This window comes from Diospyros lotus, chromosome 2, assembly GCF_014633365.1.
Source record: "Diospyros lotus cultivar Yz01 chromosome 2, ASM1463336v1, whole genome shotgun sequence".
In the NCBI taxonomy this organism is placed as follows: domain Eukaryota; kingdom Viridiplantae; phylum Streptophyta; class Magnoliopsida; order Ericales; family Ebenaceae; genus Diospyros; species Diospyros lotus.
Genome location: NC_068339.1, coordinates 36,073,908 through 36,087,858, shown reverse-complemented (window position 1 = coordinate 36,087,858; position 13,951 = coordinate 36,073,908). Strand labels below are relative to the sequence as shown.

The following is a 13,951-nucleotide window of genomic DNA, read 5'->3' as shown; positions in this document are numbered from 1 at the left end:
TTTGAAATTTTCACTTTTTATTTCCCTTTGATCCTTTATCAGTTGCGTTGTTTTGTAGTTTTATTCTATTTCTTTTCCTACAAAACTGCATCTCAGACTACTTCTTCGGCCATCAGTATAGGTTAAAGTGAACTTACACTAGAACAACAAAATAGATGATGGAATGAGGATATCTGACAGCATTTTGCAATAATTGTGTGTTATAGAAAGAAAGAAGAATTATGTGAAAGAAATCTTGCGGAAGTAAGGTGTGAAGAGATATGGTAAAAGTTAATGTGTTTTGGGACTGCAGGTGGAGTGAGAACACGAGATATAAGGGGGGAAAGACTTGGGGGTTATGTAATTATTATTACTGGTGTATATTTCTGAACCTCAATTAATGGTTGGCAGAGAAGTAGTGCATCAGTGATCATCTATACTTTTGGGACGCCTTCCAGAATTCAAAGGAAACTGAAATAGCTTCAAAGACAGGATTAAAGCAAGCTGGACATTGCCTCTATTTTTTAAATAAATCTAATAAAATAGATTTTTAATGCAGTTAGTCTCATAATGATACACGTAACTGTATACACAGAGTGATGCCCAAACTTTCGATTAAATTTTGTCTGTGAATTCATGATCTAATACAATGAAAATGTTCAACTAGATGAGTTGAGCTATGATTTCCAGAGGTATTAAATTTTATTTTAACATATATCACAATTTTGCTTTTCACTTTATTCCATGTAATTAGATAATATAATTTTTTTATATTAATTTTAATAAAAAAAATAAAATTTACATGTTAATGCTTTTAATTGTAAATAACTAAAAATAGTCTCTTTATTAAATTTTTATAGGAAGATATCTCTATTTTTTGATTTCTTATTTTAAATTTAAAATATTATTATTTTATGTTAAAAATAAAATTATTATCAAGGCCCAAATTGCCCAAAAGCCTATTTAACCCAACATTAATTGGTTTTAGGTAGTTCTGATATAGCCCTTCTTAGAATTTACTGGACATGCTTTTGTGGTATGTATTTGAGGTCATTCCATTACTCATTGAGTTGAGAGGACAAAAATTGCTTGATAATAACACCAATAATCCTGTGATCATTTGAATGGCTGTGATCATTTTTTATGTATTTGAGGGTTGAGATTAAACCATTTCTCGCCCAATAATCCTTCTCCAATTTGCAGCGGCTCGGCTCTGATTGATGGACTCCTTCAGTCACTGCCACCCGCCTCTCACTCATTTCTTTTTCTCTCACTCATTACCTCCCTCTCTCTTTTTCCCTCTGTCCATCGCCTCCTGGCTGCTGCGCATAAACCTCCATTTTGTCTGCACTATTCAAAGGCACGATATGTATATAGTCACTGCATGTATAGTCACTGTGTGTATTAAACATAGCTTCTTGCTGGGAATATGAATGGGAAAAGCAAAGCAAAACACACACACCCAAACAAACACACTGTGTATATGGCAGCCATTTGGTTGTTTTCAGAAAGGTTCATTCATAGGCACGGTAGACACTGTTTGCTATATATACACTCACATATATAGTCACTGTTTGTTTATATATACACTCACATATATAGATTAAAAAAGGTTGCTGATCTTCATTCTCTCGGTGTGTATGAAGCTCTAAGTTGCGACTGTGTGTATGTATATATATTCCTTAGTTTTAAAAGTATTTGTTGTATTCGTAAATATTTATATAAATACACTCACATATATAGTCACTGTTTGTTTATATATACACTCACATATATAGATTAAAGAAGGTTGCTGATCTTCCTTAGTTTTAAAAGTATTTGTTGTATTCGTAAATATTTATATAAATAAATTGCCATTTGGTCTCAAGTAGGTGGAGAGCGCAGTGGTTTCTGGGTCTCTCTCTCTCTCTCCTTCATATTTTCTCCGTGCGTCCAAGACTACATGGTGAGTCTGCTGCAAATTTTGTGCCTTTACGCATTTTACTTCTGTGCAGTTGCATATATATATTATAAAGATTAAAGAAGCACAGTGTGTCTTCTTCCTTGAGTCAGTGACCCAGGCAAAATATTTTTTTGTATTTACGTACTCTGTGTGTGTTATATATATAGATATAAAGATTAATTATAATTTTAATTATTAAGGCTTGGCTTCACCATTCAGCCGGAAGTACTGATAAGCTTCCCTAGCACTGTAGCAGCATCTTCGGCAACTGCCCCAGAATCCTCCGCCGCCCCCATTAAAGCCATCGCAGCAGCCAAATCTGCAGCTTCCTCTTCCCTGCTCGCCACCGTATCCTCCCCAGTCTCCGTCGCCCTGAGCTCCCCAGCCTCCTCCGTTGTCAATCCGCCGGGGCTGTGGAAACCCACTTTCGTATCCTATTTCATAACCATGTTGGAAGCCCTTTGTATATGCAGTACTTTCCTCACCTACCACCACTTCAAATATTATGGAATTACTTCAAAAAAGTAATTAATTGTTTATCAGACGTAAGATTGATAAAATAATGGCTAATAAACTGTCGTAAATTGAATTGACCAAAAACATGATAAATACAAAAATATGAACTCTAAAACGCTCATTTTTTATGTTTTAATTAATTAGTTTGTTTTTGAAAGAATGAAAACTGCATTAAATTTTCTTTTAAAAACAAAAAATTAAATAAAAAACTAAAAAACCATCGCTTTAACTTTCTCTTCAATCTCCTAATTAGCTTGAATTAGATAACTAACATCATAGATTGTGCTTTTTAACCTAAGTTGTACGAAAACATAAACGAAAAACGAATATAATATGAAACAAAAATGAAAAAAAAATTATTTTTTAAAAAAGTTAAAAATAAAAATATTGGAAAAACATGTAAATAAAAAAATATAAGTCTTTTTGTAAATGTAATTTTTAATATAAAAAATTATAAAAAATAGATATTCAATCTAAAAATAAACATAAATTCTATAATACATCCAAACAAATTTTTAAAAAAATTAAAAATTTTGAATTAGATATAAAAAAAAATTCATCCCTATTGGTCATAAAAAATTTCTAAAATTGTAAAACTAACCCAAAAACTTTTCAAAAACATTAAAACGACTCCCCAAAAAATTTCCAAGCATCGTAACTTCTAACTACAAAGGTTTGGCAATGAGCTTACCTTTGCTCTCTTCTTTAGATGCATGATGATCAGCTTCCACCGAGGAAGTGACAAGAAGGAGAGCAAACAGGAGACATGAGAGAATAACCACTTTGTACTTCATTCTCCTCAACAAGAACCAAATTGTAGTCTGTAAATTAATTTCAAGAAGATTTGATTTGGGATATGGATATGAGAAAGCTACAGATTGAGTTCAGTATTTATAGGAAGCATAAAAAATATAAATTGTAATCTTATATTATTTACACCGTGTATTTACATGCTGTGTGTGTGTATTTTGTGTGCATGCATTTAGTGTGTGTGCGTGTAACTGCTATATATTATAAAATATGTATACATATAAAATGCTGTAACTGTTGTATAGATGTGTATATATTATACACATTATAATTTTAACAAAAGAAATTTTATACACATTGTAACAAAATTTTTAGTGTATGTACACACGTTGTGTGTCAGTGTGTGTATCTAATGCAAAATTTTGTACCCATTCTGTGTCTCTGTGTATACACACTATAGCAACATTACTTACATTAGAAAGTCAAATCGAACCAAACAAGTAATTTTGGTTGATTTAATTCAATTATTTTAATTTAATTGAAATGTGATTCACCCATTTATTAACGTAAAAAGACACTAAATAAAAATAAATAGGGAGCTAAGTTTATGAGTGAAAAAATGGTTGTAACAAAATATGGTAATGTAATTTTTATGAGAAAGATGTGTTTCTGAAAATCTTAAAACCACTTAATTGTGCAATTTATGTTAATTTTAACATTAAGTGGTGTTTATAGTAATGTTATATCACATTAATTTTTATTAACAAAATTTGATAAAGAATTAAAAGAGACTAATAAATTATACTAAAAATTAAAGTTTAATTAATTATGATGATAAAAATTCAAAAACAAATAATATAATTTACTCACAATTCTTAGCTCGGGTTGGCCCACAATAAAAAAATAAAGCCCAAATTGTAGTGAATCCTTCTTTAAAATATCTATCCAATATGGTATTTTCATTGTTAAAGAAAGTCATAACTTAAAACATCATCCAAAAATTATACATTTTTATTTTTTGTAACTGAAAATATATAAAGCAGAAAAAAAAAAAAATGTACATAAGCAATGCCAAAAAAACCCCAACCCTAACACTTAAAAGAACTCTACCAAATGCACTTTGAAGGGAGGCCCCAAATTATGTACTATAGTTATAAATTATGTATAAGATCAAAAGTTCTATAATGACAAATGTTAAAAACAATCATATTAAAATGCAAAAAAATAGCCTTACCTATTAAAAAGAAGGATCTTGCCTTAATCCCAAGATCAAGTGAAGATTACAATTTTAGCCTATTGGAATTGTATTTATCTTGCACATAAGCATTTAAAGCAATCATATCCAACTTTCACAAATAAATACTTAAGAGTGGCATTTTTAGGCTATTGGTACTGTTTTTTCCTTCACCCAACAAAGGCGACTGGATTGTTGGGTACACTATTTGGGTACACTATTAATCCATATTTTAGGGTGATAATTGAGAATTTGGTTTATATGATTGATGATTACCTCATGATCCCAGTAAGTGCATAAATTTGGTTTATTTCTGTGTGTGTATAGGCACTGTATATTTTTAGTAATTCAATCTCACTGGAAATAAAGATAGGACCAAAAGCATAACAGTCCATTATTAAGCATAGGAAAATTTCTATCATAACAGTCCATTATTCAAATCAACATTCATATATGTAATATCTATCATAATCATGGCGATAGTATTACAAGTCCCATGTATATGTGTGTATTTTGTAGTCATTTTATGTGTGTTGTAGTCATTTTATATGTATTTTGTGTATTTTTTAGAATGAGTGTGTTGTACTTTAAAAGGCAGTTTGTATGTATTTTAATATTTTAATATAATTATACAGAGGCCCAACACAGAGCCTGTCACTGCTTGGGCGGCCCAACTCGCTTCGGCTTGGCGTGGCCCAACACAATCATGTAAAATAATTATGAATACGAATTCATAATAATTTAGTAATAATTTAATTTTATTTGTAAAATAAAATTAACAATTTAGGTAATGGGCCATTTGATCTAATTCAATTAAAATGAATGAAAATTGTTTAATTAAGTACCTTGGTCAGAGGTAATAAATTTTATCTCACCCATTCATATACATTTCCATGTAATATAGCTTTAGTTTTAATTGATATATTTTTATATTAATTTTAATAATAAATTAAATTTAAATTATAAATCAGTGTCATGTCTATGTGTATTAATTTTAATAATAAATTAAGTTTAAATTATAAATTAGTGTCATGTCTATGTGTATCCATGTAAAAATTGTAAATTGTAATTTTTGTCATCTTTCTAGAGAAAGGAAATTTAGTATTGAAAGCACCAAAAAATATAACAAAAGAAAAAATATTATGACATTGGGTACACTTTTATTCAAACATTTATTCAAAAATTTTAATTTTAACAATTTCTAACATTGGGTACAATTGAGTTGGATTCAAATGTATACAATTTTATTTTTTAAAAATTTTATGGGACGAAAATGAGTTGGATCCAATTGTATAATTTTATGAGCAAATTTTTTTCATATGTGTTTATGTAGGTCCCACTCAAATAAAATTATGTGTTTATACAATTTTATTTTTTTCATAAGTTGGACCCAAATATATGTGTTTATTTTTTTATATATAATTATAACTTATTTAAGTTTCTCTCAAAAAAATTATAACTCATTTGAGATAACCCGTGTTTAAAGTAAAAAATTATAACTCATAGGAGTAGTGTACGTAAATTATAATTCATTGAGAATTGTAAACTTAAATTAAACAACTAAAAGCAATCTCTTCGTGGAATAAAGATGAAAGCTTCAAGATAAAAACCAAATAAATCCTTTATCAAGACTCAATTTGCTCGGAAGTCCATTTAACCCAACATCAATGGTAATTTCATGTACCTGAACATAATAAATGCTATTTTATTTTTAATTTTATAAAAAATAATTGGGTGTAAAAAATCAGGGTCGTCATCTTCCTTAATTTTAGTTTCCAATTATTCCTCTTGAACTTTCCAAGTGATAATTATTCATACCAGGTTTTGATTTTAGTTTTGATTTTATTTCTATAAAATTGTGCTCCGATTTTAATTTTATCATTTTAATGTGATTGTTAAAATACATCTATTCTAAACATTAGGTTGGCCTTTTATCATTTTGATATATATATTTTTTTCTTCTCCTCATCATCTATTCTATCCATGGTAGTTATTTATTTAAATAAAATATTTAATTTTATTATCTGATTTGGTAGCAACTGATTTATTTTTTAGGTTGAAGTATAACAGTTATGGACAATATTACTATTTTTGGTCAAGTAAGTTTTTTTTTTCTTCATATAAATTTAATAATGCAAGGCCTATCTTTTTGAAAAAAAATACTTATCATATCCAATTTTTTTCCTCATACTTTACAGGTGGATGGAGATTTACACCGAACCGTAATATCGACTTCGTTTACTAATTTTTTTTATTTATCTGCATAAAGTTTTATTTATCACTCTAAAGTGTTTACATGTATAGGTTCGATTTCTTCAAGAAAGAAATGTTAATGTTGTTATTCGCGATGAACGTGACCTTAATACTATTCGCATTCGTGAGGTAAGCCTAAAAGTCACTTCAACATTGGACATGTATTTTCTTATCATTTAATTTTTTTTATAAATATAGTTTACTTATTTTTTATTATTATAGGCAAAGGCAAAGGAAAAAGAAAAGGCTACCATTTCTGGCAAAGGGAAGAAAAATGTCCATCCCGTGGTATGGTTTCTCAACAATTTTTAAAAGTTTCTTTTTCGAATATTGTCATATAAAGTTTTTTAGAAATTTAGTGTCATATACTCTTTTTTATGTATATTTTTAAAATGCTTTTTTTTTCAAATATTTAATTTGAATTTTGTTTTTCTGAAGCATGTTAAAGTAAGCATTAAAAATAAGAGAAGAAAACGAATATATGATGAAAAAGAAACTACATTTTTTTTTTTTTTATAAGAAGTTCTTAAGGAAAAATAAGAAAAGTGAAAAGAAAAGTAGAAAACATTACATGCTAAAGAGATGGGCAGTAAGTTTGCAGTTTTGTGTGCTTAATATGTATAGTGAGTTTTCATTAATATATGTATTGGTTCTTATGTGACTAACAACTCAACGAAGTGAAGAAGAAAAGTTAGTTAAAAGGAAGAAAAAATACATGATGAAAGGGAAGCAAGAGGGGATAATCTTCACATTTTATTCTCATTTTAGACATACAATGATAATGTGTTATCAAAAGCTGCATTAGCCCAACGCCTGCAACTAAAATGAGAAATATCAAAGAAATGTATTAACCCAAGACAATCTTCTTTAACATGAAATATTGGTGTGGTCATTCGTGATGAGCACGAACTTAATGTTATATGTGTTCATACGATAAGTACAAACATTGTGCTCGCGTGGTAAGTACAGATGACTCCTTTTGACAAGAGAATGACAAATGTATGTCAAGTGATATCAGTGCATAAAATTAATTTGTTGAAACTTGCTATTATTTGTATGTGTTTTTCAAATTTATTTATTTTTATTTTGCATGGATACATGTGCATTATAATATAAATATAATGTACCATCCATAAGTTGTTACTTATATGAAAAGAATAGCAAAAAACAAAATGCATGAAGAAAGAAAGAAACAAAGAAGATAGTTTCATTTTGCACCAATGATAAAATATTTTCATTTTAGGCATAAAATGATAATGTAATATCAAAAGCTGCATTGGCCCAACGTGCAAGGCGAGAGCGTGAAAAAAATTATAAGTCATACTTTGAAATTCAACGCTTGCAACGAGAACAAGAGGGAATAGAAGAATGTGTTCAATTAAGACAATCTTCTTTAACACCAATTCGTCGCGATTGCACTCACTTGGAGTTGGAAACAATAACTGAAGATTCTCATTCGGCACAAAAACGAACAATGGTTACCCATCAGTCTACACGTTCGTTTTCTATGCCAAGCACATCTTTGGATCCACAAAGGAACCGGTAAACTATTGTGTATATTCTTGAAATACATATTTTTACTCATACCGTTTTGTTTTACAAATTTTTATTTATACACAAATATTCGTAGGTCTACTTCTATAAATCGATTTCTTCAAGAAGATCTATGTTCTGATGATGAATTAGAAGATATGTCTATGAGTACATCAATTGATGCTCGGGCACACAAAGATTCTTGCCGCCATTATCTTGGCAAAAAGGATGTATTATGTCCTTATTGTTCAGCCTTACATTGGATGGATGAAAAATTGACAAAATCATCTATGAAGCGTCCTTTATTTGGAACTTGCTGTTTAGAAGGAAAGATTAGGCTTCCTTTACATATTACACCTCCTCCACCACTTCAGGCGTTGTATGATGGGAATAATGAGCAATCAAAATCCTTTCGAAGTTATACTCGAGTGTATAATGCGGCCAATGCTTTTACGAGTCTTGGTGCTACATTGGATCCTAGAGTACTTAGTGGAAGGGGCCCTACATCATTCACAATTCATGGGGAATTGCGACATCGAACAGGATCACTACAACCACAACCAGGGCAGGATGCGAGTTATGCTCAACTGTATATCTATGACCCTAATTCAGCTTTAGAAATTCGTAATCGGGGAAATCCTAACTTGAGAAGGGATGTTCTCAAAACTATTCAAGATAGTTTGTTGCAAGTCAATGCATTTGTAGATAAATTTTGCCAGGCTCATGCCATTTTACATCAATTGGACTCGGCAGGACACAATCTACCTGCTCATCTTCATTATAATTCAAGAACTGATCGACGTCGATATAACCTACCAACCATAGATGAGATTGCGATTGTAATACCAGGTGATGGAACAAAGGCAAGTGAAATGAGAGATATTATCTTACATTTTCGAGGAAATAATGAGTTGATGCAAATTAATGAATGTCACCCAGCATATTTGCCATTACATTACGTTCTATTATTTCCATATGGTGAGCTTGGATGGGAACCTGAGTTGAAATTGTGGAATGTTCAGTATGATCGACCTTCAACTGATCGACTTACTCAAATGGATTTTTATAGTTATCGTTTGTTTGAACGACCCACAGAGTATTCAACAATTTTGAGAGGTGGGAAACTATTTCAAGAGTTTTTGGTAGATGCTTGGGCTGCAACTGAGCAAAATCGATTGACATACTACAAGCTTAATCAAGGAAAACTTCGGGCTGAGCTTTACCAAGAGTTGTCAGATATGGATCCAGATTATGTGTGACCTGGTCAAATTGGTCAAAGGTTTGTTTTGCCATCTTCATTTACTGGTAGTCCTAGACATATGTTTGAAATCTTTCAAGATTCAATGGCTATCACGCGATACAACCAACACCTAGATATTTTTCTTACCATGACTGCAAATCCCAATTGGCCAGAAATTACTTCATCATTACTACCACTTCAAAAATCGATTGATCGTCCTGATTTAATTGCCCGTGTTTTTGAGTTGAAGAGAAAATATTTGATGAAGGTGATAGAAACAAATAAAGTGTTTGGGTATAAAGTTGCACATGTTTTTACAATTGAATTTCAAAAACGAGGCCTCCCTCATATGCATGCACTTTTATTTCTTAAGGGCCCAGACAAAATTCGGACATGTGCTCAAGTAGACAAATTGGTCTGTGCAGAATTTCCAGACCCAAAAGATGATCCTATGCTTTTTGAAACTATCAAATGTTGTATGATACATGGACCGTGTGGTGCTCGAAATCCGCAAGCACCATGTATGGAAAATGGTAGATGCACTAAGAGATACCCTCGAGTTTTCACAGAAACAACAGCTATGGATCAAGATGGATACCCTATCTATCGTCGTCGCAATAATGGTCAAGTACATACTGTGAGGGGGAAAAAAGTTGATAACAGGGATGTCGTACCATACAATGCATATCTTTCTAAACTTTTCAACTGTCATATAAATGTAGAAGTTTGTGCCGGGATGAGATGTGTCAAGTATATACATAAGTACATTTATAAGGGTTATGATCGTACAGCGATGGTGTTAGGAATGATAAATGAGATTCAACAATATCTCGATGCAAGGTATATTGGACCTCCAGAAGCTGCTTGGCGAATATTTTGTCATCCTTTGCATGCAGAGATGCCAACAGTTGTACGATTGGCACTTCATTTACCTGGAATGCATCGCGTTGTTTTTAACCCAGAAGAGTCATTAGAAACGATTCAATCCAGAGCTGGTCAACAAATGTCAACTCTTACTGGCTTTTTTACATATTGTGCTAGCAGTGAAGAGGAATGTCCATTCACTTATCAAGAATTTCCACAGCATTATGTTTGGCTTAAGTCAGAAAAGAGATGGAAATCAAGAGAAAGGGGATATGCAATTGGTAGAATGTACTTTGCTAGCCCTAATTGTGGTGAAAGATTTTATCTGCGTTTGTTATTAATCGTTGTCAAAGGACCAAAGTCATTTCAGTCTTTACGCACGGTCGATAATGTTGTGCATGATACATTTAAATTAGCATGTGTTGCAATGGGGCTTTTGGAAGATGATGAAGAATGGATACAATGCTTGAAAGAGGCTGTAGTTATGAAAATTGGATATCAATTGAGGAGATTGTTTAGTATTATTCTCACCCAGTGCTCTCCACTAAATCCATGTGCATTATGGAATCAATTCTCAACACATATATGTGATGACCTTGCACATAAGATTCGTACATTATTTGCCATTTCTAACCCAACTGAGGCTCAAATTAAAGATTATGGTCTCTATCTTTTGAATCAAATGCTTCATGAATCAGGCAAAAGTTTAATTGACTTCCCACCCATGCCATAACCTACTGCAAATTGGAGTGCAGTAGTTGGTAATCGATTGATATTCGAACATCAACAACTGCAGAGTGAGGCACAACAGACAGATCCACAAATTACTATTGATTGTCTCAACAATGGACAGCGAAATGCTTATAACACAATCACTTCTTCAGTTTTTCAAAATAAAGGAACTATTTTCTTTCTGAATGGGGGTGCTGGAATAGGGAAAACATTTTTGTACAATACGATTGCATTAAAATGTCGCAACCTTGGGCATATCGTTGTTATTGTGGCTTCATCTAGAATTGCATCATTGTTACTGGTAGGAGGTCGCACTGCACATTCAACATTTTCCATTCCGTTAGATGTCTTGGACAATTCGAATTGTGGGCTTAGCAAACAATCATTACAAGCTGAGTTATTTAGAGAAACAAAACTCATAATTTGGGATGAAGTTCCTATGCAACATAGACATTGTGTTGAGGCGGTTGATCGTACATTGAGGGATATTTGTGATAGTGAAAAGCCATTTGGGGGTATTACTGTTGTTCTTGGTGGAGACTTTCGACAAATCTTACCAGTTATACCCAAAGGAGTTCGTGAACAAATTGTGAATGCATCATTAAGACACTCTGTTCTATGGAAACATATACATATCTTAACTTTGGATTTGAATATGCGCTTGAATCGTGAAGGCCATGAAAATGCTAATTTTGCAAATTTCTTGATGGAGGTAACACTACTTTAACTTTTTTGCTTATTACATAGATTATAATTTTAAATTAATAAATTGTGTTTACACTATTAATTTTTTATTGATTTCACTTTTTTTAGATTGGGACCAATCCTCAAGAAATCGTTAACCTCCCATCAACAATACACAAATGTCAAGATTTGAATGAATTACTCTCTACAGTTTACCCACAGTTGAATATGATAGAGACATCAACTCCAACATTTTTAACCGAACGCACAATTTTGTCTGAGCGTAATGATGATGTCAGTGAGATTAATACTATTGCGTTGAATATCTTTCCAGGGAGATTATGTACTTATCTTGCAGTAGATAAAATGTCTGAAGATAATGAAATTGATCCTACCAATACAAATAGATATCCTAATGAATATTTAAATTCATTAGATCCTCCTGGGCTTCCAATTTTTAAGTTAGAGTTGAAAGTGGGTTGTCCTATAATATTGTTGAGAAACATTGCACCGAAAGATGGACTATGTAATGGTACAAGATTGATGGTTACTAGGTGCGACACTCGCATAATTGAAGCTCAAATTTTAACTGGAGAAAAGTTTGGTAATTTGGCATTCATACCAAGGATATCTTTGACACCATCTTCTTCAGAAATGCCTTTTCAAATGACAAGACGTCAATTTCCAGTTCGATTGGCATATGCCTTGACCATTAATAAATCTCAAGGACAATCTGTTCAATTTGTTGGAGTTGATTTGCGCATGCCGGTGTTTAGCCATGGGCAATTATATGTGGCATTGTCCAGATGTACATCATTTGATCGTATAAGTATTCTCCTCCCTAAAGATAGTTTGGATTCTACTACAAATATTGTTTATCCTGAAGTGTTGTTATAGTGTTCTACTATTGTAAATTAAATCACATTTTATCAAAAGGTAACCGTGTACATTTATTTCTATTGATTATATAATTTTTTATAAAATTTTAATTTAATAATAATTTGAAATATTGACTTTTGTAGGATTGGATCGAAAAATTTATGGAGCTTAAAAGGAGAAATATGACTAGCTTGCTTCGATGGGGATGTAATAAGGTAATTTCAATCTCAAAGTATTTTGATATATGTATATTTTCAATAAATGTACTAATCTATATTTTTTTTGTTTTCACAAATTACCAGATTATTGTGCATGTTCCTCATTGGGGATATATACAAGTTGATACAAAAACTTTTTGGAAAGTAATGAGAAGAAAGTTTGGGCGAACACATATTTGAAGACATGTTATTGAAAGATTTTTTGTAAATCATACATATTTTGGAAATGTTTAACCCACTTTTTGTAAGGTTTTACCCACTCTTTTGGTGTATGACTATAATATTTATTTTTCTTATGTAGTTATAATTTGATGTCAGTAGTACTAATTGGTGTGTATTTTAATTTTAATTTCTTTTAGATTATAGTACTAATTTGATGTCAGTAGTACTAATTTTAATTTGATGTCACGAGTTTATATGTGTCTGAATTCAGTGTTTGATTATTTCACGTTCAAATTTAATGTTCAATTTTTTTTTTAGTTACATCGTGCCTGAAGGCACGGGTTATTCCTAGTATATATATATGAGAGAAGGGAAAATCAAGAGAGGAAAGGAGGGAGCCAACAAGAGAGGAAGAAAAGGAGCTAAGGCTTGGATTCTTCAACTTCTTCTTCATCAATCTTGGTTTTTGGTGCATCAATAGGTAAGATTCAAGCTTGTGGATGGCTTCATCTTCCACATGTTGCTTATTTTCCCTTGTTTTGGAGTGTAGGAAAGTGTGGTGGCTTTTGTGGTGGATTCTTCAAGTAAGACCATGGAGGAAAAGATTATTAAAGCAAGTTTTACTCCTCTATCCCTTTCTAAAACTCTTTAATCTTAGGCTATTGAGGATTAATGGTGAAAAATCCCATGATTTTTCAAGTGGGTTCTTGGTTGATTTTGTATGTAAAATCTTTACAAGATTGCCCCTAAATATTTGTTGTGGAGTGGTTTCAGAACTTCAAATAAGGTTTATTCCACCCTATATTTTTTTTGGGAATGATGTGTTTGGGGTTGGGATGGATTATGGTGGGATGTGGAATGATTTTGGAGTGTTCCTGATCCTTTATGTGCGTTTCTGCTCTCAATAGTCGATTAATGTTTCTGCTCTCAATAGTCGATTAATTAGTGGGTTAGCCGACCCACAG

General features: G+C 31.7%; 1 protein-coding gene across 1 annotated transcript; it reads left to right on the top strand.

The window, feature by feature from the left end:
• Positions 1 to 5,889: 5,889 nt before the first annotated feature.
• LOC127794551 (uncharacterized) lies at positions 5,890 to 13,074 on the top strand. The gene is made up of 6 exons (XM_052325728.1): positions 5,890 to 6,520; positions 6,620 to 6,643; positions 6,726 to 6,803; positions 6,897 to 6,962; positions 12,750 to 12,821; positions 12,909 to 13,074. Exons 1-6 carry the CDS (start codon positions 6,494 to 6,496, stop codon positions 13,002 to 13,004), a joined length of 363 nt encoding a protein of 120 aa, XP_052181688.1. The 5' UTR covers positions 5,890 to 6,493; the 3' UTR covers positions 13,005 to 13,074.
• The last annotated feature ends 877 nt before the right edge of the window (positions 13,075 to 13,951 follow it).

Excerpts from the sequence above, each read along its gene's own strand:
- LOC127794551 (XM_052325728.1), top strand. The coding sequence starts at position 6,494 with ATGGACAATATTACTATTTTTGGTCAA. Across the intron at positions 6,644-6,725 it reads ATGGAGATTTACACCGAACC|GTTCGATTTCTTCAAGAAAG; the intron begins GTAATATCGACT and ends TTACATGTATAG. Across the intron at positions 12,822-12,908 it reads TTCGATGGGGATGTAATAAG|ATTATTGTGCATGTTCCTCA; the intron begins GTAATTTCAATC and ends ACAAATTACCAG.